The sequence below is a fragment of the Acromyrmex echinatior genome, chromosome 8 (genome assembly GCF_024713525.1).
Source record: "Acromyrmex echinatior isolate Ae372 chromosome 8, ASM2471352v2, whole genome shotgun sequence".
In the NCBI taxonomy this organism is placed as follows: Eukaryota; Metazoa; Arthropoda; class Insecta; order Hymenoptera; family Formicidae; genus Acromyrmex; species Acromyrmex echinatior.
Genome location: NC_141859.1, coordinates 2726799 through 2751999, shown reverse-complemented (window position 1 = coordinate 2751999; position 25201 = coordinate 2726799). Strand labels below are relative to the sequence as shown.

Sequence of the window (25201 nt, the reverse complement as noted above, 5' to 3'; positions counted from 1 at the left end):
TGATGATAGAATTTTTAATAACAGATAATTTAAAGACACATTTTTTCTTTAATATATCTTTAATATATCAACGTAATAGACACTTTTTCATTTACTTGTAAGATTTTAAAATTTTTTGGAAAATAGATTTTATGATATGTTATCAAAATAGTAAATATATCAAATTTTTATATAAAAGCTCAAATTAAGATTAATAACTTAGTTACCTGAAACAGCAGTATCATCGACTGCCCAAATGTCTTGAAATTATACACGTCATCCAGTCCGCTCTTGTCTTTGACGTGCATGAAGAAAGACATCCCGAATATCGCGAAGATAAACATCACCAAAAACAGCAGTAGGCAAATATTGAAGAGGGCTGGCAACGACATCGCCAGGGCGAAGAGAAGGGTTCGGATACCCTTGGCACCTTTTACGAGTCGAAGCACACGACCGACTTTTGCCACTCTTACTACACGAAGCAAAGTCGGCGACACGAAATATTTCTCAATAATGTCGCTGAGCACCAGACCTGTCGGAATGAAAATTCACATTTCAGCAACTTCGAGAGCAATTCTTCAAGCTCGAATTAACATCAAGGATTAAGCGAGGGTGCGGTGATGTCACTTATGGCACATAAACGATACACTTAATTCATTCATAATTACTGAAAATCTCATGCATCATCATACTAACGGGTTCGGGTTGGATCATGCGGTTGTATTATCTAATTATGTAACTAGTGTAGTTAGTAAAAAAAGAGTGCGATTTAGAAAGATATAGGACTTCAAGTGTACATCTCTATAAAAATCATTTGTATTTTTCTAGCAGGCTAGTTACATCATACGAAAAATAATATCTAAAAATCGTATTTTTCCTTTCAATAGAAAATAAATAAATTCTCGCGAGATACGAGCATTCATATTTTACACTCTGTTCACTTCTAGAAAATATGTGCGTCAGAGAGTTGTATCGAAAATGTTAGATTATTAAAAAATTCATGCGCGTCCTAAGGACTCGGATAATAGATTCTTGAAACTTCGGCTAGAACTCTTATAAAATCATAGAAAGCGTATATGGAAATTAATTAATGAAATATAAAAGCTCTCTCTCTATCATAATCTAATTAAAGTTATGCGGTGCCTTATAAAAGATAAATTTTGAATATGTTAAAAATTTCTCACTACTGTCATTCGAAAAGAGAAAAATTCTATAAAATCTATATATTCTGATAATAAGTGAAACCCTAAAGTTTCTATTTCATACAGACCCGATCTTACCAGGAAACTTCAATTAATTGATTGTTGCAACATCAATTAAATATGTCGAATGGCTCGTGGAAAGCGTTACATTGTGATAATTATTTTCGCAATTTAAAATTCTTCAATATTAATCATAATTTCTAATTAATAATTTATTTATCAATCATTAATTCTGAATAATTACTTTGTATTACTAATAATTACTTTTATCACGATTCTCGTTTGAGATGCGACACAAAGTAACGCTGAAAGCACAGCAATTCGACTTTGGACACCAACAACACTTGGGAAGGACACGAGTAAGGTGATGGGATAGGATTGGCACGGTGGGAAATAAATTCAACATCAATGTAAGGCTACATAACGTAATGATATCCATCAGTCGTTGAGACACGAGCGAAACGTTAGGCCTGTCCGCTTGATTGAAAAAAGAGATTCTACGTGCGTGAAAAATATAGCAGAGAAAACCATGACAGCGTGGCATGCCAATTTGTCCTCGCTCGTGAGATAGAATACTAGTCTAAAAGTATACTATAGGCGAATATAATATCATTCTTCTGAATCGAGTAGCAAGAAGGAAAGCTAACAGGCCCGGCTCTTTTTTCATATTTCACTTTTGTTTCACTCGGGTCATACGACTGGAGCAACCATTACATTACATTACCTAATATTGACAATATAACAACAACAAAATCAAAGAGATTCCATGGCTCCTTGAAATAGTGGTAGCGAAGAGCGAAGATCTTCATGAGACACTCGCTGGTGAATATCACAATGAATATCATATTGAGATAGTCCAGAACATTGCCGAAGGTTTCGCTCTGCTGATAATGGTCCATCGTCATCGTGAGCATGTTCAGCCCGATGAACAACATGATTATCATATCGAACTTTTTGTCCGTCACTATTTCAAACACTATTGCCTGCGGCCGCCACTGTAAATAATATAAAAAAATATTATATCGATTTATGCATTAAATTTTCCTTATTACATGTTATTTAACTTAATGTTAAAATATTTTCTTAATACTTTATTATATTAGATATATATATATATATATATATATATATATATATATTGAAATAAAAGATTTATATGAAAGTAAAATTAATAACGTGATGCACATAAATTCGCATTCCATTATTTTTATACATTATATTTGCAGCACAAGATTTTATTTTCTGCCTTCATTTTTTAATTTATTGTATATTATAGAGAGCGCAAAGTCAATTGCTATCGACAAATTAATTACAATAAATTATAACCGTTACCAACGTCGCTACATTTTTAGGATATTTTTTTAATATTAAAATTGCAACTTTGTTCATTTCTATGGTGTAAAAAAATATTAAAAGCTGTAAAAAATATTGATATTTTAGTAACTATAGTTCGAATATTCTACATAATTATTTTGATGGTGCAATAAAAAATAATTTTTTTTTTTTAGATATTTTAAAATCGTTCTTTTCATACAGCGAAGTATAAACATATTGAGAAAAATATTCCAGTTATGCCAAAAAAAAGTACAAACAAAACGAATTATTTTAATCATATGAATCAGAATTTTAGTTATCTCGAAAGAATATTCGACAGATTTAACTATAAATGTCTCATTTGTACCTTTTAAATTGAATCTGAATTCTAATTAATACAACAAGACTTTTCCCAGCGTATATATACTTTCCATTCAAATAAATGTTATATTATTTTTCATCTAAATATTAAATCTAATAATTCTCTCTCTTTTTAAATAATAAAATCAATCCTTCACAAAGTTTTAAATAAAAAAAATTAAACAATTCATAGGCACGAGTTAAAGTACACTATCAGAGCACATCAAATTGTAACATTCGCATTCAGATTTAAATAATAATCCCTTTCAAAACATTTTCATTGTACGAAATTAATCGTCAAGTGATACGTTAACAAGTTCACAAAACAAATCGAGAAACGTGCTTCGACAATGTAACAATCTATTGAAATTACACTGTTAGAAATGTTCTCAAATTTTATTAACTTTTAAGTTAATAAAACACAATTTGAATTTAATTTCATGACATTACATTAAATTTAATGTATTTATAACTAAAAAGTATATTTGTGTACATGTACATGAAATTTAATGTATTTTTCATAAAATTTTATTAAAAGTACATTAAAATTTCATAAATTTAATGTGCACGTTCAATTTAAGTAACTTTACTGTAACTTAATTTTCAGTTAAATCATTACTTTTAATTTCATTCATAATCACCAGCTTCATTTATGTGTAAAGGAAGCTCGTGGTTACATTCCTAACAGTAAGTAATGTGTAAGTAATGTGAAACGCAAGGAATAAAATATTCGATACATTTCGTAATTTTCAATTATGTAGTTACAATTTTGTAGTCAACGAATCGGTTGGCATGCGGCCTTCGAATTTGTTTACGTAGCTCGGCGCGCAGCGTAACGGCGCGCCGCGTCATACATAATAACAAGGTCACCGCACTACCAAGTGCCATTCTCAATATTCGCATTCGCGTGCCGACACTCGGGCGAACCGGTAGCGGCGTGTCGCCTACGTCGTATTATTTCTCAAAACGCGATTACAGGAGATACAACAAAGCTCCAAACACGATTATTCTGTACCAATACTTGACGAATATCATTCATCAATCGAACGATCATTCAACTCCTGTTAACGATCCCACACGTATCCACTCGACGCTTCGTATCGAAGCGCTGATATTTCGCACAAATAGTTTATTGAGAGTAATTATTATCGAAGCGAAAGTAGACAGGAATCATAAATTATCGTCGTTTAATTATAGTCATACCTGTGGGCGAGTTATTTCTACAATGATACTTTAATCGCATGCAATCCGCGTTGAATTTTACGTCGGTTTGAATATATAATTTGTCTCCCAGAGCGTGAAGTGAGATATCTGAATCGGATCGAATAAGTCGAGTAATGAAAAGGCGTAATACGATTATTTGTTAAATAATGTATGTATGTATTTCATGTCATTTCATTTAATTTTTGCGTTTCAAAATGTATCGCGCGTGAGTTCTTGAATTTCATTTTTGGACGGTCCACCGCGTTTCAATCGATCATTAATTTTGCGTCGTGTGGTATTCATAAAGTTGCCAACTTCACTTCCCAATTTGTCGGTTATTCACAGATGGCCGAGGTATAGAACGGACCGATTCGGAGTCGAGCGGTGATACAACGCGTTTAATTAGTAACTATACTTCTAATTAAATATATGTAATATTTATTAACTACGTATCAGTAAGTTCGTCGTTTGTATTTGGGTGAAACGTTACGACGCGTATTTCGCGAGATTTATTCGATCGAAGTTGATCACGCTAATGCTCGACAAAGCGATATAATAACCATATTTCCAGATATTGTATTCCCCGGATATTCGTTTTTGATTTCAAGTCCCATAATTTATCCACTTATAATACATAAGCGAATGTAATTGTTCTGAAAAACATGCGATTATCATGGCTTATTCAAGGAGCGGAAAAGTACGAAGTGAAACTAGTAGCAGTAGATGCAGCACCGTCGCGGTTGGAAGTGGCGTCTGAAGTTGGCCGCGCAATCTTCGAATTTACTTTGCCGTTACGGAGTCGCCATTACGTTAATTCGCGAGACGCCGCGCTGACCGTGAGTGCCGAACGGATCATTGTTCCACATTATAATTGTTCTGTTTGCGCGTTTTCTCGTTGTTTACAACAAAGCACGCGATTAGCGTCGGTAGTGTCGTGAAAAGTATCGCGTAATTATCGTGATTGATGTATGTACTTACATATATTAATCATGATGATTACGGTCGTAATAAAATTTTCGCGAGTGTGTGAGTGTGTGAGTGTGTGTGTGTGTGTGTGTGCCGAAAGAAATAACGAAAGAATCTGAAAGGAGGAGCAAGCTTGAGAGGCATCGGGCATCGACGGAGCAACCCCGAGGTGAGTAATGTAACAATATACATTTATTATTTTTGCAAAATTAATCTGTGGTCATCATGATTAATTCCGAATGGATAATTTCGTACAATATAATAGAAGTATAATAAAAATATAATAGATAAAATATTTTTTTATTTTAAGAAACATTTATTTATAGATACATGTGAAAATATTAAATATATTTAGCATTTGTTTGAATTATTTGTGAAAAGTTACGAATTTGATTTTTGTTAAATATATTATTTTTAAAAGTTTGTATTTAAAAAAAACATTTCGGGGATTAATATTTTTCTTACGTATTTGGTCGATGAAATTTATTTTTTGAAATATTAATTATTTTACGTGTTCTATAATTTGTGCATATTTATGTTTTTATAGATTAACTTCTACTACAACTCCGTTGCTATGTATCGTATCGGTGAGTGCTGAACCATTTTTTTAATTTTGGGGTAATGAATTTGTGAAAATTATATTAGAGAATTGTATAAATTTTATACATAAAATGAAAAATATTTTAGAAAAAGAATTAAAAATCTTCTATCAAATTATTAATTCTATCAAAGAATTAAACATCTTTTCTTAATTTTCTCATAGAAATTTTTACATTTCTATACATTTCTATACATTAATAGTAATAATAATAAAGTTTATATACTTATAATGACATTATGTATGATTTATATGTTACTATTTAATTATTTTCTATTACATCTAAAGTAGAAATTAAAAATTAAAGTGCATTAAAATATTACAGTTGAATATAATAATTCACAGATTTATTGCTTTAAGATGTGGATTGGCTAGAATAAATTAATATAAATATTTGATCATAAATTATATATAGATATAACTATCCGTTGATTTTTTTTGAACAATATCTTATTTTTTTAATTTCTATGTGCGTAATAAAAACTCGATATTATTATTTAACAAAAATAATCAGTCTAGGTTTTATTTATATGTAATTAATTATATAAAATTAATTACGAGTTTTTTTTGGGATGAGAAATTTATTTATTTAAATTAATTAATCCTAAATCTATCAACACGTTTTAGCGGAAAAATTATTACAGAAATAATTAGATGTGAATAATTAGAGTCTTTGCCATTTTTATTTTGTAATTCAAATTCAAATTTCGATATTTGAATAAATGATAAATTGTGTAGCACACACACTTATATTGAATTTATTTTTAGAAAAAAAGGATTAGTGGAAACAAATTTTATTCTATTATTATATATATATGTCTTTATTATTTATATAACTTACCCTCGGTCGAGGAATGGCTTTTAGAGGCTTCTTATTGCCCATTTTCTTCATGGCGTTGTAATATTTCTTTTGATCTTCCGTCATGAACATCTCGAGGGATCCGCCAGCTTTCTTCTTTTGCTCGTTAAAATTGTCGATGATCACTCCGATAAACAGATTGAGGGTAAAAAACGATCCAAATATAATGAAAAACACGAAGTAGAGATACATGTAAATGTTCGTTTCGCGAATTGGTTGCTTATCGATCTGTAAATGATTGAGCGACGTGTTACAACATGTATATCGATAAAAAATGTAAAAATTGTGAGATTATACTCACTTCTCTAGAGTCGATCGCATCGTTCATAATTTGAATCCATCCTTTAAAAGTCGCCACTTGGAATAGGCACAGATACGCTTTCCCGACGTGATCGAAATTCATCGGCGAATTTTCCCACGTGTAATTCTCGGTATTGCAAGCGTTACGATCCGGTATTATCTCGTAGCTGAGCGTCGTCTTGTTCGCGTCGACACACTGCAACGAAAGTGAAATTATATAACATGACGTTTTTACTTTTTGAATCAAATTCTAATTTGGAAAGAAAAGTCTCTTAAAAATAAATCACGAGAATTATTTAGCTTTTAAATGCGTAGATAGTCTAAAGAATACTCAAATTGGTGGGTGGAATGCTCAGAATATCCTCAGAACAAAATTTTAATTTTATAGTTATATATTTTTTACTAATATATTCTATTATATTATAGTTTTTGCATTAGTTGTATCCTTGTGAAACAGAAGAATGTAAAAATAATGAATTTTAAAACTTTTGAACATCTGGGTTAGACTTTTTATTTCCCTTTTTCAGAACAGCTTTTAAGAAAACTATGCTTAAGGTATCATCCCTCACTTATCCCCTTAAAAATTAAAGAATAACGAATATTTGTCTTTCTTCTGAAAATCGATTATCGATTTCTATTCGCATGTAATAATAAAAATATATTCACCTTATAATATTTGCCAGCAAACAGCTGCACCCCCATGATAGCGAATATAAGCCAGAAAATAAGGCATACCAGCAATACGTTGAAGATGGATGGAATGGCTTGGACCAAGGCATTAACGACTACCTATGAGAGACGAAATTCGATTAGACGCGATATCAGACTCGTGACATTTCGCTAAGAATTTCTGCATCTATGCTCTTATTTATATGCGATTGTGTCACGCGCTATACGCTTAATGTGCTCGTGTTAAGACTAAAACTGCGAAAAATTTATTTACCCCATAAAAAAATTAATCTGATACAGCTATCCTATATTTCAAGTAAGGAAAAATATATATATTTTTTAAATTTATGATCGTTAAAAACATTAATAATGTTGAATTTTTTTAATGAAATAATTTGAAATAAAATGTTATTCTAATAATACTTGAATAAATAATCCGATTAATTTATTATATATCATAATTTTCTTTATAAAATAATATTCGCTCGAAATTTAATATTATTACAAAATAGAATCAAAATTTAATCGTGAATAAAAGATTTATTTCTACATTGCGTTCCTCTGTGCAGTAACTTAATTCTGTGCGTGATATTTTAGCTTTACAGGCACTTTTAAGTAGCCCTAATTAATCGAAATATACGATTATTATAAGCAAATGTCTACCAAATAAATTAGAATTTGAGTAATACTTTCCGGATCTTGATTTACATACACACCAAAAAATCTATTTTTATTATACAGAAAAATAATATTTATTATTAAATGATTTCCTTACTTTAATAATGCACGGATCATTATACGAGCAGTTAATTTAGATGTAATTTCATTAGTGTGTATGTAAATTGTAATTTAAGTGGGATGTTAACTACAATTAATATAATTAAATATAATATGTAACTGTGACTTTGATTGATCATGGATCAGTGATGATAACGCGCATCGTGTAAATTTATATCTACAAGTTCCATACTCGGGTGTACTAAAGAAAGAAAGCCACAGGCAAGATCAACATGTAAAGCAAGCGCAAGTTACAGCACGAACGAAAAGCTGACGAAAGCAAGCAAGCATTCGATTTTCATGTCTACTAAGCAATCCAGTTGCAAATACTACGTATCTAAGCAATTTATATACAGAATATCCCACAAAAATATACACGAATAACGCGGGCTCTCACTTGGGCATAATTTATTAGGTGTTTCCCTAAATTATGTCGAATATTTAATTAAGCAGCTTTTTTTTTAAACATCGAACATTAATAAGCAAGCCAAATTATGCAGCTTATATTATTATTCGGTAAAAGACCTTATCTTTTTAATTTCGCTTAAGGAATAATTATTACGATATTTTATGACGAGAAATGGACAATCCACCCATAATCGCTAAATGTCTTAGATAAATAATTTCCCTTAAAAATCTAGCCTCTTTTTCAAAAAATTTAGTACTTTTCCTCCTCTCTCAGGACATTCAGTATATAATATTTGAAAAAGAAGAGCAACTTAGAATTCTATAGATAACTTACGCGATCCGTGTGATTAATATGTTTCCCAGAATTACTGCAATTGCATTTATTTATCAAAAAGTTTCTCTTTTCGATTTATGCACGAATTAAAGTGTGTTTCCTGGGAAACATATGAATCCTGTAAATTCGGAAACAATCGCATCCTGCTACCTTCGTGGTCTCGTGCAAAAGCAAAACTCAAGAAATAAAATATTGAGTGCTCCGAGGAGCGATTTGCAGCGATCTACTGTAAAATAGAAGAAGTGTCAGGGCGTGGGCATGACAGTAATTACTACAACCCAGTGTCTCAGCGACCTTGTGTTGCGAGTATGTGACATAAGTATGAGTATTTGCGAGGAGATTCGTCGCGATTATCATAAAAGGCGAGCCTTCACTACACGTTATGAGAGATGAATAAAGTATCCCTTTGTATACTCATATCGCACATTCGACTGCAAACGTTACTGATTTAAAATATTACTGACCGAAATAATACTTGTAACGATACATCGAATATAAATATATTTCAAAATTCGATTATATTTAATCCTAAATGCGATATGAATAGAAATTTAATACGGTTAAATTTTTTGTTTGTGTATGTCCAGAGTTTCCAGAGTGTAACGCTGTCACACGCACTATTATCAGGCTTGTGATATACAAAGTCAGATACACGTGATGTTCCATTTTGATCTTCACGTTTAAATGTACTGCTATAAATATTATTATGTATAAATATTTTCGCGCGAAGGTGGGATAGTATACGACTCGTGTATCAATGATAATGTAAAGATGAAAGCGCGTGTTTCTATGCTCTATTTGCGTGTTTTTCGATTAGTGTAGTGTTGATCGGTTGTGAACGACGAATTATCTACGCGCTGCTTCACGCATTCGCATTTTTAAGCTCTGCCGTGCATTCGCGACTGCCTCTATTTTAGCATGTTCCCGTGCAACAGGAAGAAAATGTAATATTGTGTTTTAGTCGATTCCAGATCGACGATCTTGCAGTTTTTCAAGAGTCGGTATCACCGAATGTCACAGATATTACATATTTTTAAATTATAATAAAAATTTATACGAAATTATTTTTATGTATTTTACGAAGATAATATCTTGATAAAGAATGTCATTTGCATTTGCATTACATATAAATGATTCATCCATTCTATTTAACTTATATACGTTCAAAAAATATTAGAAAATGAAATTAGATACACACATATTTAAAGAATAAGGTATTCAGTGGTATAAGGTATTACAGTGCGCAATTTTTTACTTGCAATCTACATTAAAATAATTGACAACGATGCAGACTCTTGATAAACGTAATCGGTCGAATTTTATGGAAGAAAAGGAAACAATGATGATTTTTGAGTCTATATAATCTGAGAATTATTATTCCTGGTGCGAGAATTTAATTAGATAATGTATAAGTATTAATATGTGAGAGACAGAAAATGATGGTAATACAATTTAATAATTTATAAACGATAGATAAAAATCAATTCGTAATAGCAAGAGTTTGATGAATTAAGAGCTAAGATAACGCATGAGAAAAAAATTACATAGATTTAATTAATAAACTTTTTTTTGTATCTGTCAAGAATATGTTATAAAATTTTTCTCTTTGTAATCTCGAAACGTGTAACACGTTTTTATATTTTAGCTAAAAATTTTGCAAAAAAATCAAATAGTTATTTCAAAACTTGTGTATCAATCTTAAATTTTGTGATTAATTCTTATTTAAAAAAAAAATTTATCTATTCCATAATATAGGTTTAATAACTTTTCTATAATGCAACAGTTTACTTTATACTTGAAATAAATTAAGCTCAAGTAAAATTCGTTTACGATGATTAAGTAGATATTTATATATAAAAGAATGTTCTTCCTGACGTTGTTCCCCTCGATGGTAAATATCGTTGACGGGGATTAAGAAACATTATTATACTCCCCGGTATTGAAGGGATTAAACAAGGGGGATCGACTCTGCCGTTTTCTCCACGGCAGACGTAGAGCAAGCGACAAGGTCTGCTGAGACGGTGGGCTACATACCCGCATCCCCTGCATTCTAGACATCGCCCTGAGCGGCCTTAGGGCCCTTAGGGTCCGCATTGTTTTGAAGGCTTGAATCCCGCCAGCGCCACAGAGCGACGCTACGAAGTTAATGAGCGATACCTGCGAGCGAGAAACGAGAGCGAATCACAGCGAGAGGTAGACAGACGTGTGAGGGATAGACTTGATCAATTCCGACGATTCACGGATATTGGGATAAGGCCAGGATGAAAAGAAAGAGGGGAAGGGAGGAAGTCAAAAGACGAAATCGACGTATTACTGCGTATTCCTTCGACTCCACGACGAATTAAGACATTTGGATATCTGTACAAAGAAATTCGAGGGGCTGTCGATCTGTGGAGAGCCTCGATATTTCTCTAGCTATAGATATATATATATATGTAAATACTCATATATACATTACGGTATCATTATTCTGTAAGTACCGTCACTTTCGTGCATAAAAATAGAGAGCATATCCTTCGTTTAGCAGACAATTAACACAATGTTGAGAAAACAACTTTCTCTTGCACCTTCGCGATATTCATGCGTATATTTTCACGCAATATTGATAAATAAATTATCTTAGATTTTGTAAACGTCATAAATTAATCCCAAGAATAATATTTAAATGGTAATGTAAATAATACGCATTTAAAAAGCATTGATAATCAGAGTTACTGATAGATATTTAAATTATTACAAAATATATATCCATAAAAAAATCTGAACTTTTAGAAAATAGTTGATGTATTGCAAAACTTATCTATTTGCTGCATATGTAAATTAAATTAAAACTTGCTAAGAAAATAGGAAAAATTTCATAACGGTACTTATAGAACAGAGGACACATTACATTAATATAATACGACAGTCATATAAACAAGGAAGATAGAGGCAATAGATTCCAGGTACGGCACATATAGCAATTAACAGTAATCAGGAGATATACATAACTGTATGTATGTGCATATATATTTTTACATGTGTACGTGAAGAAATACATATGTATTCATATATAGACACACACACACGCGCAATCAGAAACAGAGATAGATAGAACGACAAACAGCTCGGGATTATCGTTATAACGAGCAAGTACTATCGGCTGCATCCTGAAACAGACGAAAAGGTTTGTCATACTTGCGATCGCGACGCATCAAGCGAGTTTTAATTTAATTTATCGTCGCACACGACAAATACAAAAGCTCTATACCACATTTGACAAATCAAGATTGTATCAATTAAAGCGGGAAAGAAATTAAATTTGCTCACATCTTAATTATCTTGTCGATAATTAAAAAAAAAAAAATATATATATATATATATACTCGCGATGAAGCATCGCGACGCTCTAAGAAAGATCTCAATAAACATATTACATGTTGCGCGCATAAAGGACGCATGTAACACCACACACACGCGCGCGTATATCCACACACACACACACGTACGAGGAAATTTTTACACTACACAAAAAGCATATTTATATAATATATATAGATATATATATATATATATATCATGTATAAATATTCGATATTTTGCACAACGATCATTGGTACCAAGAGACTGTTAGAAAAGGCGTACATAGGCGACTTTAGCTAGTAATATACGACAATGACCGCAGGTATCAGTGCAGACACCAAGTAGAGACGCCAGTGTATCTCTGCACATCGGTAAGCACACCATAGTACACCATAATACACCGTAATACAAGCTATCCTCGCTGTAGCTGTTCTTCCCGCTTAGCCCTTTAAGATTTCCGTTTTTTCACCTCGTTTCCATTTATCACAACGGATATTTCAAAAGCCGAAGCTTCGTACTGCGTCCAACGGATCGATATCGTAAACTCTATCTAAATCACTGATTTAACAATCGATCGGAATCGAGCCGAAATAGATCCAACTTGTTTTATGAGATCGCTAATTTTCGCTTTGACTCCATAGTCAGCATTGATAAACGGAATTATTTCTTTTCCACAATTGTTTTCTCATGAAAATGTTTAGCAGATTAGAGAGAGCCAGTAAAAATATATTTTTTATCAAATTACTAATTTTCATCAAATAAACTTGTTTGATAAAAATTGACTTACGTAAAGAAAAGTTGATGATGTATGCACAGAAATATTTCGCATTAGAAATAATTTTCTATATTAATGCTGTATATGAGTCAACGCTTGAATCTTCGATTCTGTAAAACGATTTCGACACGTCTCGACTCGTTCCTGATATTGTCACTACTTTGAGAGGAAGAAAGAGAAAGAAAGAGAGAGAGAGAGAGAGAGAGAGAGAGAGAGAGAGAGAGAGAGAGAGAGAGAGAGAGAAAGAGATAGATAGAAAGGAACAATCCATGCATAACCGGCAGTCCCTCGTCAATCGGAGGTCCGCGCGGCGGACAAATTAAACGTGCTGTCGTGATAACGTGATCGATCCGTTAGCTCCGTACGATCCATCAAACGTCGTTGCGATAAGCCGAATCAGGCTTTTCTTTGCATTATTGTTCACTTAAGTCCTCGTCGACCGATGACTTACTCTCATGCCCTCCCACCGTGAGACTGCTCGTAAAGGTCTCAAAGCCCTCAGTGTTCTCATGGAACGGAAGGCCGGGATGTCAGCTGCACCGGCCCAGACAGCACCCAAGTTGATGAGCGATAGCTAGTTTCATCAAATATTCATCAGACGAGACATATTATGTATCAGTTCTTACAATAATACTTAATGGCGATCGATTAAGAGAAATCCACCGGAAGCTTCGACGCTCGGCTCCCACATTGCTTCGCACGTCGGCATTAGTTGTTCAAGTTTTAAAAGTGGAGAAAGAAAAAGAAGGGGATAGGAGATAAAATATCGTAAAAACGAGAGAGATCTTCTTTTTGCGCGGTAAAAGTTCAGGAAAAAAATCATCCGTGCATCGACTCTGATAATCTTATTTAAAACTTAATTATTTATCATCAAATATATTTTGTTTATCCTTACAAGTATTTAAATTTTCGTTATCGAAGCACGGACAGATACTTTTTTTTGCAATCTCGTGTTGTGAATGACGACTTGTTTTCAAGATCAGATGACATGCTACTGATATCGTGTTGCTATTCTTCGAAGCGACGTAAATGTACAAACGCGAAAGCAATACGACGAATAATTGATTCGCGTATGAAGTTATTCGAGAACGATAAGACTCTCTCGTAAATTGTCAAGTGTGCAATCGAGCTTTTGTTATAATTGAAATTTTTAATTCACGCATTCGAATCTTCATTGAAATTTCGGATAGACGTTGAATCACCATCTTTCAGTAATCACGAGGCTACTCAATTGCACACGTTGTACAAAATCAAATATTTCTGATAATCGGGTTAAAGCATCGAAGAAAAAAAAGACATGACTTACCATGACGATGATAAAATCGAGCCAGCACCAGGCATTCGTGAAGTACTTCTTAAAGCCTAGAGCCAGCCACTTGATCAACATCTCGAGGAAGAAGATCACAGTAAATATTCGGTCCATGTAATACAGTACGTCCTGCAGGACAGGTCGTTGTTGAAGATGAACGTCCTCTAAAGCCTGTAAACCGGTTTCGCACGTTGCTTTTTATTGTTAAATATACATCTTGAATTTATAAAAAAAAAATAAGGAAATTATCTTACCAAGGCCAAGCTACTTAGAAGGATCATGGTAATGACGGCAGTCTCGAAATATTTGTTTTCGATCAGCCGGAAGGTCTTGAATCTCAGGTTTGCCCAACCTTGCCAAAATGGAGCGTCATCGTCGCCGGCCAGGAATGGAAACTTTTTGTAGCAATTTTCCGGACAGCAATCGGCCGGGTAACTCGATTGAATAGGATCCTCGTCCACTTGTATTATCTCGCCATCGAGTCGATCTTCCTCTTCTTCACCCTCGTCTTCTAAATCTGATTGAAGTAGTTTCAATTATCACTATTATCTTGAAACATACGACGGTAAAAATCTTCTAATCTGTGATTGTCGTTTGCCGATATCTTCTTTCAAATTTTTGAATAATTTTGCAAAGTTAGATAAACTACTACTCTTACCTTCTTCCTGTTCTAAATCTTCTTTGCTCGCATCTTTCTTCTCTTCGCCGTTTAATGAATCCATACTGCCTTTGTGACTTTCGTCTTTAAACGCGCGGTTTTTGTGACTGCCATATGATTTGTTACTGTTAAAAGAACAATCGAGTAAGATGTGTTTTTAATGATATTGTCTGAGATACACGAGAATTTTATGAAAGATCTAACCGACCTGATAGTGTCATCTTCGTTCTGATTAATATAATCGTTGTCCAGTCTATAATCGTGGTGGTTTATTGAATTCGCGATAACTTTCGTATTGTTCATGCACAGCTTACCCCTCTTCAGTTTATTCTTCAGATCTCCTTTGAAAAGGGAATCGAATTCGATATATTAATCATAGCTATAAAGTATTTTTTTTTTTAAACTTAATTAATCAAAAATACAAGTTTTAAAGAAAAAAGGAAATTACATAATTTCTTAACTGTGTAACAAGTTCTTAATTGTGTAACAAATTTTTAATCCTTTGTCAGCAATATAAAATTTTCATCCTTCGGCCATGACCTGTGAGTCTTTGAACTTGAAGTGCAAATTTTCATATTGTGTTTTGAACTGCGTAACAATCTTTAAAAAATTTTACATACTCATGAAAAATTTAATAAAAAGTTTTTGTTATCATAGAAATTCGATTGTATTTTTTTTTTACAGATTTAAATTTATTGTGTCTTTAAAGTCCATTGTTGGCAGAGGATTAATTTTAAACTTTACACTTTTTATCTTTCAATTAATCAATTACATAATTATGAACAAAATTTACAATTTCCTGTAACAGGTTTTTAAAAAATTTTTAACGAATAATCTTTTATTATTTGATATAATATATAATACTTAGACATTTTATGCAATATCTCTGTCAGCTAAAAACGGTAACTATACAGTATGAAAGGATTATTGTTATATTGACGATGAATTGTACTTTGATTGTTTCCACGCTTACCATGAATAGTAAATTCCATTCCGTCACCAATGGCAACTTCAAGCTGATTAAGCTCTTTGGCGCTCTTCTTATCTCTATATGCGTCCAACTCTCCATCTGCAAGATCTAGGTCCCCATCGCGATCAATCCCATCTGCACAGTCATACAAAATCTCTAACCCGCCCTTATTAGGAAATTCGTATCGGAAAACAAATCGAAACGCGCTGGAAACTATACAAAATATTGTATAGATAAAAATCCAATCGCCGTATATACAGGCTCATACACACGGCCGCGATTGTTTTCCGTCGCGATTCCCAACACGTCGAATTGAGGAATCAGATCAAATTAGTAACATGATCATGTTTACATGCAATCGTATATGATGTCATCTATGTCCAATGATATCAGTGATCCAATCCAGTTCGAAACAGTGTATCAATGATTCACAATGTAGATGCTTTGCGCATGATACTTGCTGCATTGACACATTCGCTATTAATTTTACAGTCAGTGGTTTTGAAACACCTAAATTCATCGAAATAAAAATCTAATAAATTGCTGTTCAGATTATCATCTAAATATAACGTGTTTTTAAGATATATGAAAGGTATTTAAAAATTGCTTGTATATTTAATTAAATGTTAGAATATATGTAGGTATATTGAAGAATTGTTTATATTTGCTTCCATTTTTATATTAAATCGAACAAAAAATTAATTTCTCGGGAATTTGATCAGAAAAATTTACAGCAGTCTGATACGAATAGAAATGCAGCGTGCATCATGCATGTGATTTTTTATGTATGTGTATACTTCTGCTTAGTGATAAATTCTTGGATGAATTTCATCGCCATCGAAGTTACGTAGTAAAATGCGTTCCCAAAGTAAAATGCATAGCAACGTATAACTGCCAGGCAGCTAATCAGCGAAACAAAACTTAATTTGCGTTAATCTCACCGTGCATTAAACACACTGAACCATTCGATTTTATCTTATTTTCGAAAATTACTCAATCAAAAATATGATTAAACTCAAACCGGGCTAATTGTAATCAATTTAGGGAAAGAGTGTTTATTATTCGTATTAAATCGTAAACAAAATTACATTACAATGCAATTACAGTTATGTTACAACGATTTTAACGGAGCATAATAGCAAACCAAGTAAAATTTAAGGAATCTGCATAATAAATCGAATGTACCAGTCGACGTATATATGCTTTATGAACGATAGTAAATATTAGAAAAATGATAAATCAATGAAAACGTTTAAAATGATACAAAATAAACAAATGTTGAATGTTACTTAAAAATAATTTTGAACAACAAAATATGATCGAATCTCTCGTCCGCTCTGTTCGTCGTTGTAATTCATAGCTCGTCATCACGCGTGATATATTTTAATTTATTACATCGGTCGCCGACTGGCACCAGCAAAACGTGTGAAAGAAGTGTAAAGCAAAAACTGAAAGACAGTGCCACGAACTACACAGCGCACACAGCAAGCGATCTGATTGGATATAAACCTTCTTTCCAACTGTTGGACGGTCCCTCACCTGGCGCCTGATCGGATATCTGATTGGTGAATTTGGCTCGCATCAACTTAGCAAAAGCAAGGATATTTCGTTTGATCCACTTAATGAAACGCGCTATTCGATCGATCGCCTCCGCAATCTTGTTCGTGTCGTTGTCCGCAGTCGGGGCCGACAGGTTCGATGAGCCGAAGTTGCTGAGCAACAGAGCTAAGAAGAGATTCAGGACCTATTCGTGAAAACATAACATAATCAATCGCAAATTGAATAATTTAATATGCGTGAAAGGATCTTGCACTTGATTACATAAAAAATTGCTATTGAAAAGATTTCGCTTTTGTACTTACGACCAAGTTACCAATGACGACGGTAGCTAAGAAGAAGGGTATACAGGAGACGTCACCGACCAACATGCAATCCCACATAGATTCGATCCATTCTCCGCACAACACTCGAAAAACGATCATAAACGAGTGCATGAAGTCAGTGAAGTTCCATCTGGGTAGATCACCGTCCGGGAAGTAATCGACGTGATCGACGTAATTCTTGCCAAAGAGCTGCATACCCATCACGGCGAAGATGAAGATGATGATGCACAATACGAACGTTAGATTACCCAACGCGCCCACCGTTCTGCCCATGATGGAAATGAGCAGATTCAACGTAGGCCACGATTTAGCTAGCTTGAACACTCTCAACTAAAAGAAATCCAATTTTCCATAACTCGTACGATTAAATTGCTTATATCGATTAACAGAATAATAATGCAATAAAAGAGTAACACTCACCAATCTGAAAGATCGTAATACCGACAGACCTTGCACGCCTTCGAGACCCAACTCCACAAGCGAAAGAGCGACGATGATAAAATCGAAAATATTCCAGCCCTCTTGAAAATAATATTTTGGGCTCATCGCTATTAGCTTCATAGTCGCTTCGATGCCGAATGTCGCCGTGAAGAACTAGAATTTGAATTGAATCGTTAACATAATTGTTAATTTGATTAAATTCGTATAATGTATTACGCGTATATATCACTTTTCTTATTTCAAAGTGACACAACTGATACTTACGTAATTACCAGATTTGAGTACTCTTTCCATATCTTTGTCCATGTCGTGGTGATCCAATGCCATGAACAGCGTATTAACGACGATACAGAGTGTGATGAAGAGCTCTACGAATGGATCAAAGACCAACAGGGACACGTACTTTTGAAACTCGAGCCAAAGCCAACAGCAATCCCAGACGCAAAAGATGTCGATACAACGAAACATTCCGGCCACTAACTTGTCCTTGAATGTAGGTTCTTCATCGTCGTCTGTCGGAAAGTAATAGGTCGAAACTGTAACGCGCGTTAGTAATTTTGTCTGGCACCACTCTTTTTGGGGAAAGAGGTTTTTCTTTGGTCAGGCTCATTCTTCGAGATCACAGATTATATTTACAGGCAAGCAGGCAGGCAAGCAGAAGGCGTGGCGAAATTAAAAATGTCACATTGAATAATGAATCGCGTAAATCTGGATAAACGTACTTTATAATAACTTCTTGCAAAATATTTAAAAGTAAAATATCTTTTAATGTTAATTATTCTTTTTTTTTTGCAAATGCTCGCATCATTATATTAACATCATTATGCAGTAAATTGAGAAAAGATCTTTCTACGAATATTTTATTTAATAATAAAATTACTGTAAATCAATCATCGATAGTGTAATTGATATTTTATTTATTAAAAATTGACACTATACAATTTGATACAATAAATAATGAAGTGTTGATTCGTATTTCATACGATATGCAAATTCACGCAAGGCGCCAATATAAAACTGAAAGATGATAAAATTTAAACAAATGTCGTGCATCAGCGACGCGAATAATGTGCAATGCGACATAATTACATTGAAGCATGCGCACGAACTCAACATGCAATTATTCACACACACAAAAAGTAAGATAGTTTTACAATTTAGTTTTAATACTTTCGCCACGTAAAAAATTATAAAGTTATTTCGTTATATTTTATTTTTTTTTTTTAATTTATAGTCATAAATTATATATGAGCACAATTACATTACACAAAAAATATAAATTTTGCTAATAATTGTAAAAGATGTGCGTCTGCGGCGAAAGGATTAAATATTGTAATATAAGCAATTAATGATAACTAAAAGTCAACATAATCACGTGAAGTTCTTCTCACTCAAACATTTTACAATGAAATACAGTTAACAAACAACATCACGCATGGCTATACATTTTTTCAAACAAAGTAATGATTTTGTGCGATCTTCAGGAAAATATTCTCTGTTTCTGCGCAGATACGTTAACGAAATTTGCAGATGTAGTAAAAATGTGATTTACAGCTTTACGTGCAAAAATTTAAAATTATAAATCGTTAGTGATCAAATATTTTTTGCAAAGACTAACAACGTTGATAAAAATACATGTTTACATTTTTGAATAATTTATTAATCTTGCTATATTGTGCATCCGAGACCAACACGATAGTGCCCTTCAACGCGGTGGTGATATAGGTGCAAAAATATTGAAAATTTAACCAAAATCGCTGCAGTTTCCGGAAACCAAAGATAAATAAGATTTCTCAATCATCGAGAGAATAAAAGAATGTCTAGACTCTACAATATTATTTAAAATAAATTTTACTATTTCTTTCAACTTATAAAGAGAAAGAGAAGGATAGAGGAAAGAGAGAAATAATTAAATATTATAAAATTAATATCATTGCATATCTTTATAAATATATAATTTTACTAAAATATTAAAACATAAAATAAATTAATAAAATATTTTGATGACGCTATATTTTGGGAGGATTTATATATCACATATTACCGAGCATTATTTATGATTTATCGACGATTGAGATAATCTGAAAAAAAAAAAAATCGAAGCATGAAGCGACCGGGATCGTGCAGCTGCGCGAAGGTGGTAATCTGTGTCACATCGCAGGAAACGAGCAAACTCTGTTTCCCCAAAAAATGCTTTCACAAACCGCCCTCAAGGGCCCGCGGGCCGCATCGTGTCTTTATTTTTCTCGTCGCATCACACTGTGCAGAGAGACAATATCCTGCGTTTCACATTATTTGCCATTTAAATGCTTCTCCGTTTAGCAATAGCTGAGACGCTGTGTCGATCCAAAGTATATAGCGAACCGCATCAATTTACACGCCATGCTCAATCGTAAATAAAAGTATGTAGTATGTATAAAACACGTGAGCGTGATCTTTAGCTGCGTCGGCTGGGATGAAAATTAAAAATGAATTTGTTCGTTCTACTATGTACAAGGCGCGGCGGTCCAGAAATGTCCAGCAAAATAGTATACCAACGCAAGGGAGTAGTATGACGAGAAATTTTAAAACCACACTGTACATCGAACGGCAGGATGCTCACACGTTAAACAAAGATATATATACATTTGTGATAAGGGTGAACAGAAGAAACTGAAGGAAGAAACTTGAGGAAACTTAACGAAGGGTACGGAAAGGGACGCGACATTACCTGCTTGTTCTGGCGTCTTACTCCGGCGACCGGCAGCTTGCTCGATTATGTCGTTCAGCACCATTACATCTGCGCAAGAATGATAGAATCGAAGTAAGTTTGATTGCTTGAGAGAGCCCGAAGCTATTCGTTAACTAGTTCGCAGTCTTACCTTTCATGTCGACTACGGTATGCTGTTGCGCCGGCAACTCGATAAACGGATTGTCTTGTGGCTTGTTCTTACCCATGGGATCTTCCATATCAGAAGCTTCCTGAAAATTTTTAACAGTTGCAAATACTATTTTGAGAGATCTCTGTATATATATATATGTTATAATCTGACCGTTCGAATCTGACGTAAAACATCATCTTTGTATCATACATATTGATATCCGTGATTTTATAAAATATTATTAGGATGGATATTATCAGTTCGCAACAAAGATTGAAACTGATGAGAACATATTTTTGCAATTATATACAGTCATGCATAAACACGGACATATTTTCCAAATATGTCCGTGAAATGAAAATTTAACGTGTTTCAGCAGACTCCGAAATATTTTATCTTCAGCCAGAACTCATCTACTAGATTGTCAAAAAGGTTATAAATACCTTCGGTTTTAATATACAATTCTATTATAGCATTTTATTTTGAAGAATGTTATTGTTTCTAAATAAATTTATATGAATTGTTATTATCTATAAAAACAATTTATAAAAACAAGTTATCATCATATCTGTGAGAGTTTCTTAAAAATCACTTACGAAATGATAATTTTTCTGATTGGCATCCGTAACGTGGCCATTGGCCGGTGTTTGTTTGTTGTTTCTATTCCTGAGAATCTGTTCTTGCTTGGTGATCTGCTTGCCGATGCTGTCGATGCCGCGGATACCAGAGAAGGCCAGGTCACCGTGAGATGTGTAGGAGAGCCGCGAGGCGTGCGAGGTGTAGGACGAGTGACGCGAGCCGAGATTCGCATAATACACCGGCACCACGATCGTGCCGTTTTCCTCGGACATCGGTGTAACCGCGTTCGAGTCGTCGGCATAGGGCAGGTGTTCCTGGGCGTCCAAGTACGTCGACAGCACGAGAGGCTTCCGGTCGCCTCCCGGTGGGAAACATCGACCACGGCCGTTGCGTATCGTAAACTGATGGCTGCCACGGCTGCTGCGGCGCAGATTGAACGGTGAGCCGGGTAAGCTCAGGCTCGCCTGAAATTACAACAAAGCGGACCACCGCTTTTCTCTCTCTCTCTCCGTTCTCGGCCCTCTTTTCTCGCCTCTCTTCCGAGGCGAGGGCCAGCCGGAAAAGCGTTCTCTGTCCCTCTCCGGTGACGGAGATAATTCCCTCAGAATGATCGTGACATTTCTCACGGAATCGATCGCGGCCTATCGTTACGTTTAACGGATCGTTTGAAGAGTCACGAGCTGTGATGCGTGAAAATTTTAGCTGGCGTTGTTTGAAATAGATTTTCGACTACAGATTCATTGGTTATAGAAACGATACGGGAGATATTTTTAAAGAGATTCCAAAAATTTAGTTATTTAAATTAAGATGAGCATACAGTATGTAACTCTTCAACAATCTCGCCTCGTTTCCCTATTTTAATTAATCAATCACGAAACATGATGATTGACACAACGATAATATAGGCTGCCTACGGTCGTCTTCCGAATAAACCGTAATTGATTCCTTTAATGATACTTGCAATGTTGATCGTTCCTCGTAACGAATTAAAAGAGAAAAGATTGATCGCTCAACGAGGCTTATTTCGATGAAACGTCTCGTAATGATCGTTATTACGTGAAAGACGCGAAACGATCGATCATCGGCGGTGATCCGTGCTTGTCTCGACACGGGAACGGAAATCCGTGAGGATGAACGGGTGCGATTTATAAGACGTCGCCTGAAAACTGCGAGTCGTAACGCGCGGAGCATGAATGACGTTTCGAATATGACACTGTGAGATCGGGTCCTATGGTGCTATTTAGTGTACGTACGGTCGGTGCTGACAGACACACGTCGTGACACACGTACCTTCCGCAGACTTTCCTGGTAGGCATAAGTAAACTGGCCATTAGCGGCGCGAGGGACCTTAAGAAAAAAACAAGAAAAGATATCTCCTACCAAACGGCTCGTAACGTGATCTAATGTGTACACCAACGAGGCACTCGAAATAGGTATGGAGTATCACATAACACTTGCAGAAGCACATATATAACATAATTATGGATGGAGAGGTGGAGAAAGAGACAAGAAAGAAAAAAATATAGCTATAAAAAAATGTTTTTGTGTAGTGTGTAGGAAGAGAAATTACAAATCTAGTAAAGAGAGATACTAATAAATTTGTAGAGAGACACGAAGATCGGCGGTAACATCCGTGATTGAATTGCATCAATTAGATATATAATTACATATTTGTATAATTGAAGAAAATGTTATTGTTCAATTTTTTCACATTACCTCTTAATTCGAGACTTGCTTGTTTGATAAAAAGTTGTTAGATAAAAAGAAACACTCTGGAAAAAGTCTAATTGTATTAATTGGAATTTTGATTGAAAATGGACAAATCAAAATCTTCTGGTTGAATTTATTGTAATTATAATTGAGATAATCAGAATTCTTATTGATATGATCAGAATTTTTTGGTTTGTCCATTTTCAATATTGAGATATTTATCTTAATGCAAGTAGAAAAATTGATATCTTTTGTTATTTCTGTCTCAGATAAATAGCGTTCTGGAGCATCAATATTAGACAATTAGCCGATATATTTCGTATCTCCGCTAGCTATTAATTTTATACTAAGCATATACTTCTCTGCATGCATAATTCTGTAAAACAGGATTAAAATGTATGATCAGTACGCGCCGTGTCGTTATACGGCCGAAATTCACTGTTCCGCGCGTTACTACGCGCAATTGCAGGATCCAGGCAGCAATATTCGACACGTTGAAACTGTATTTACGATATAACTAGGGCGAATGATTATAACGAGAGGGTGACAGATTCTATGCGTAAAGCCACCTATCCAAAAGAATCATGACATAATACGAGCAGTCGAGATACGCAGCGAGTCCCAAAAAAGATTTATACAAATAACAGAAGCAGAATTTGGATAGAAGTTTAGAACTGATAGTTCTTCCAAAATTTCGATTGATATGATAGTGGGAATAATTCAATCATTAACTTTTAAGTAGATTAGGTGGCCTAAAGATACGCAAGTATCTTTAGTTGTTCAAAATAGGTGCTCAGAACAGCCCAAAAAATAAATTTAATTTTAGTTATACTTCTTACTGATATATTATGTATAGTTAAATTTATATATATATATATGCATACACAAATTATATTTTTATTGATGAATTCCATCACTTGCGTTACACTAAATTAGTACGATTAAAAGTTACTTTATACTAAATAAATGCAATGGCAATATAATTAACTTTGACAATAAAATAATACATGTATATTCTATTAAATAACGTAACAATATCATTATTTAGTATTTAATTATTCAAAATATTTATATGCTTTTACTTTGCTAATTTCATATATAAGCTTTTAGTATGCACTAATCTAGTATAATGCAAGTGATTGAATTTGTTATATGATATAGAGGAATGTAAAAAAATATAATGAATTTTAAAACTTCTGAGCATCTCTCTCTTCTCTCTGGGCAATATTTTTTATTTCCCTTTTTGAATTAAAATTTTTGAGAAAATTATTTCTTGGATGCTATGTGGCCACCTACCTTCTTAAAGTTTAAAATTGGGAGATTAATTACACGATAAAAAATCTGAAACTTGATACAGATCTGGACCAAACATTTATCTCAATTATAACTCCCAATTTAGCAGACTTTTTTAGGACATCCTATATATACGCCAAGCATGCTACAGAGCAGCGGATATTATGGAAAGGCTCGACTCGTCGCGATTTTTTCCTTTCTCTATATTATATTAAAACACACAATATAATATATTAAAAACAATTAAGATATCAAAGTACGCTATAAATATTTATATTCTGATCTGATTGCGCCTACATTTGCGTTTTCCTAATATTAATTCAGAGAGATACATCCTGTCAAATATATTTCGTTTTTCATTAGCCATTCGATATCTGTATACTATCTGTTACTAACAGTAATAAGTTGTTA

General features: G+C 33.8%; 1 protein-coding gene across 16 annotated transcripts in view; it reads right to left on the bottom strand.

Moving 5' to 3' along the window:
* The window catches only part of para (sodium voltage-gated channel paralytic), a 54904-nt gene that overhangs the window by 12828 nt on the left and 16875 nt on the right, over positions 1 to 25201 (bottom strand). For 2 of the 16 annotated variants that reach the window (XM_087408619.1, XM_087408624.1), the window contains 19 exons: positions 23078 to 23134; positions 21805 to 22251; positions 21209 to 21308; positions 21058 to 21126; positions 18612 to 18883; positions 18327 to 18500; positions 17886 to 18236; positions 17533 to 17767; positions 16027 to 16158; positions 15262 to 15394; positions 15054 to 15178; positions 14650 to 14912; positions 14393 to 14566; positions 11004 to 11126; positions 7448 to 7570; positions 6783 to 6977; positions 6464 to 6709; positions 1906 to 2176; positions 207 to 511 (listed from right to left, as the gene is read on the bottom strand). In XM_087408619.1, the coding sequence (XP_087264745.1) occupies positions 207 to 511; positions 1906 to 2176; positions 6464 to 6709; positions 6783 to 6977; positions 7448 to 7570; positions 11004 to 11126; positions 14393 to 14566; positions 14650 to 14912; positions 15054 to 15178; positions 15262 to 15394; positions 16027 to 16158; positions 17533 to 17767; positions 17886 to 18236; positions 18327 to 18500; positions 18612 to 18883; positions 21058 to 21126; positions 21209 to 21308; positions 21805 to 22251; positions 23078 to 23134 (3795 nt within the window). Of the gene's footprint in view, positions 1 to 206; positions 512 to 1905; positions 2177 to 6463; positions 6710 to 6782; positions 6978 to 7447; positions 7571 to 11003; positions 11127 to 13537; positions 13661 to 14392; positions 14567 to 14649; positions 14913 to 15053; positions 15179 to 15261; positions 15395 to 16026; positions 16159 to 17532; positions 17768 to 17885; positions 18237 to 18326; positions 18501 to 18611; positions 18884 to 21057; positions 21127 to 21208; positions 21309 to 21804; positions 22252 to 23077; positions 23135 to 25201 lie in introns of all 16 variants that reach the window. The other 14 variants (XM_087408633.1, XM_087408631.1, XM_087408626.1 and 11 more) reach the window with 11 other exon arrangements.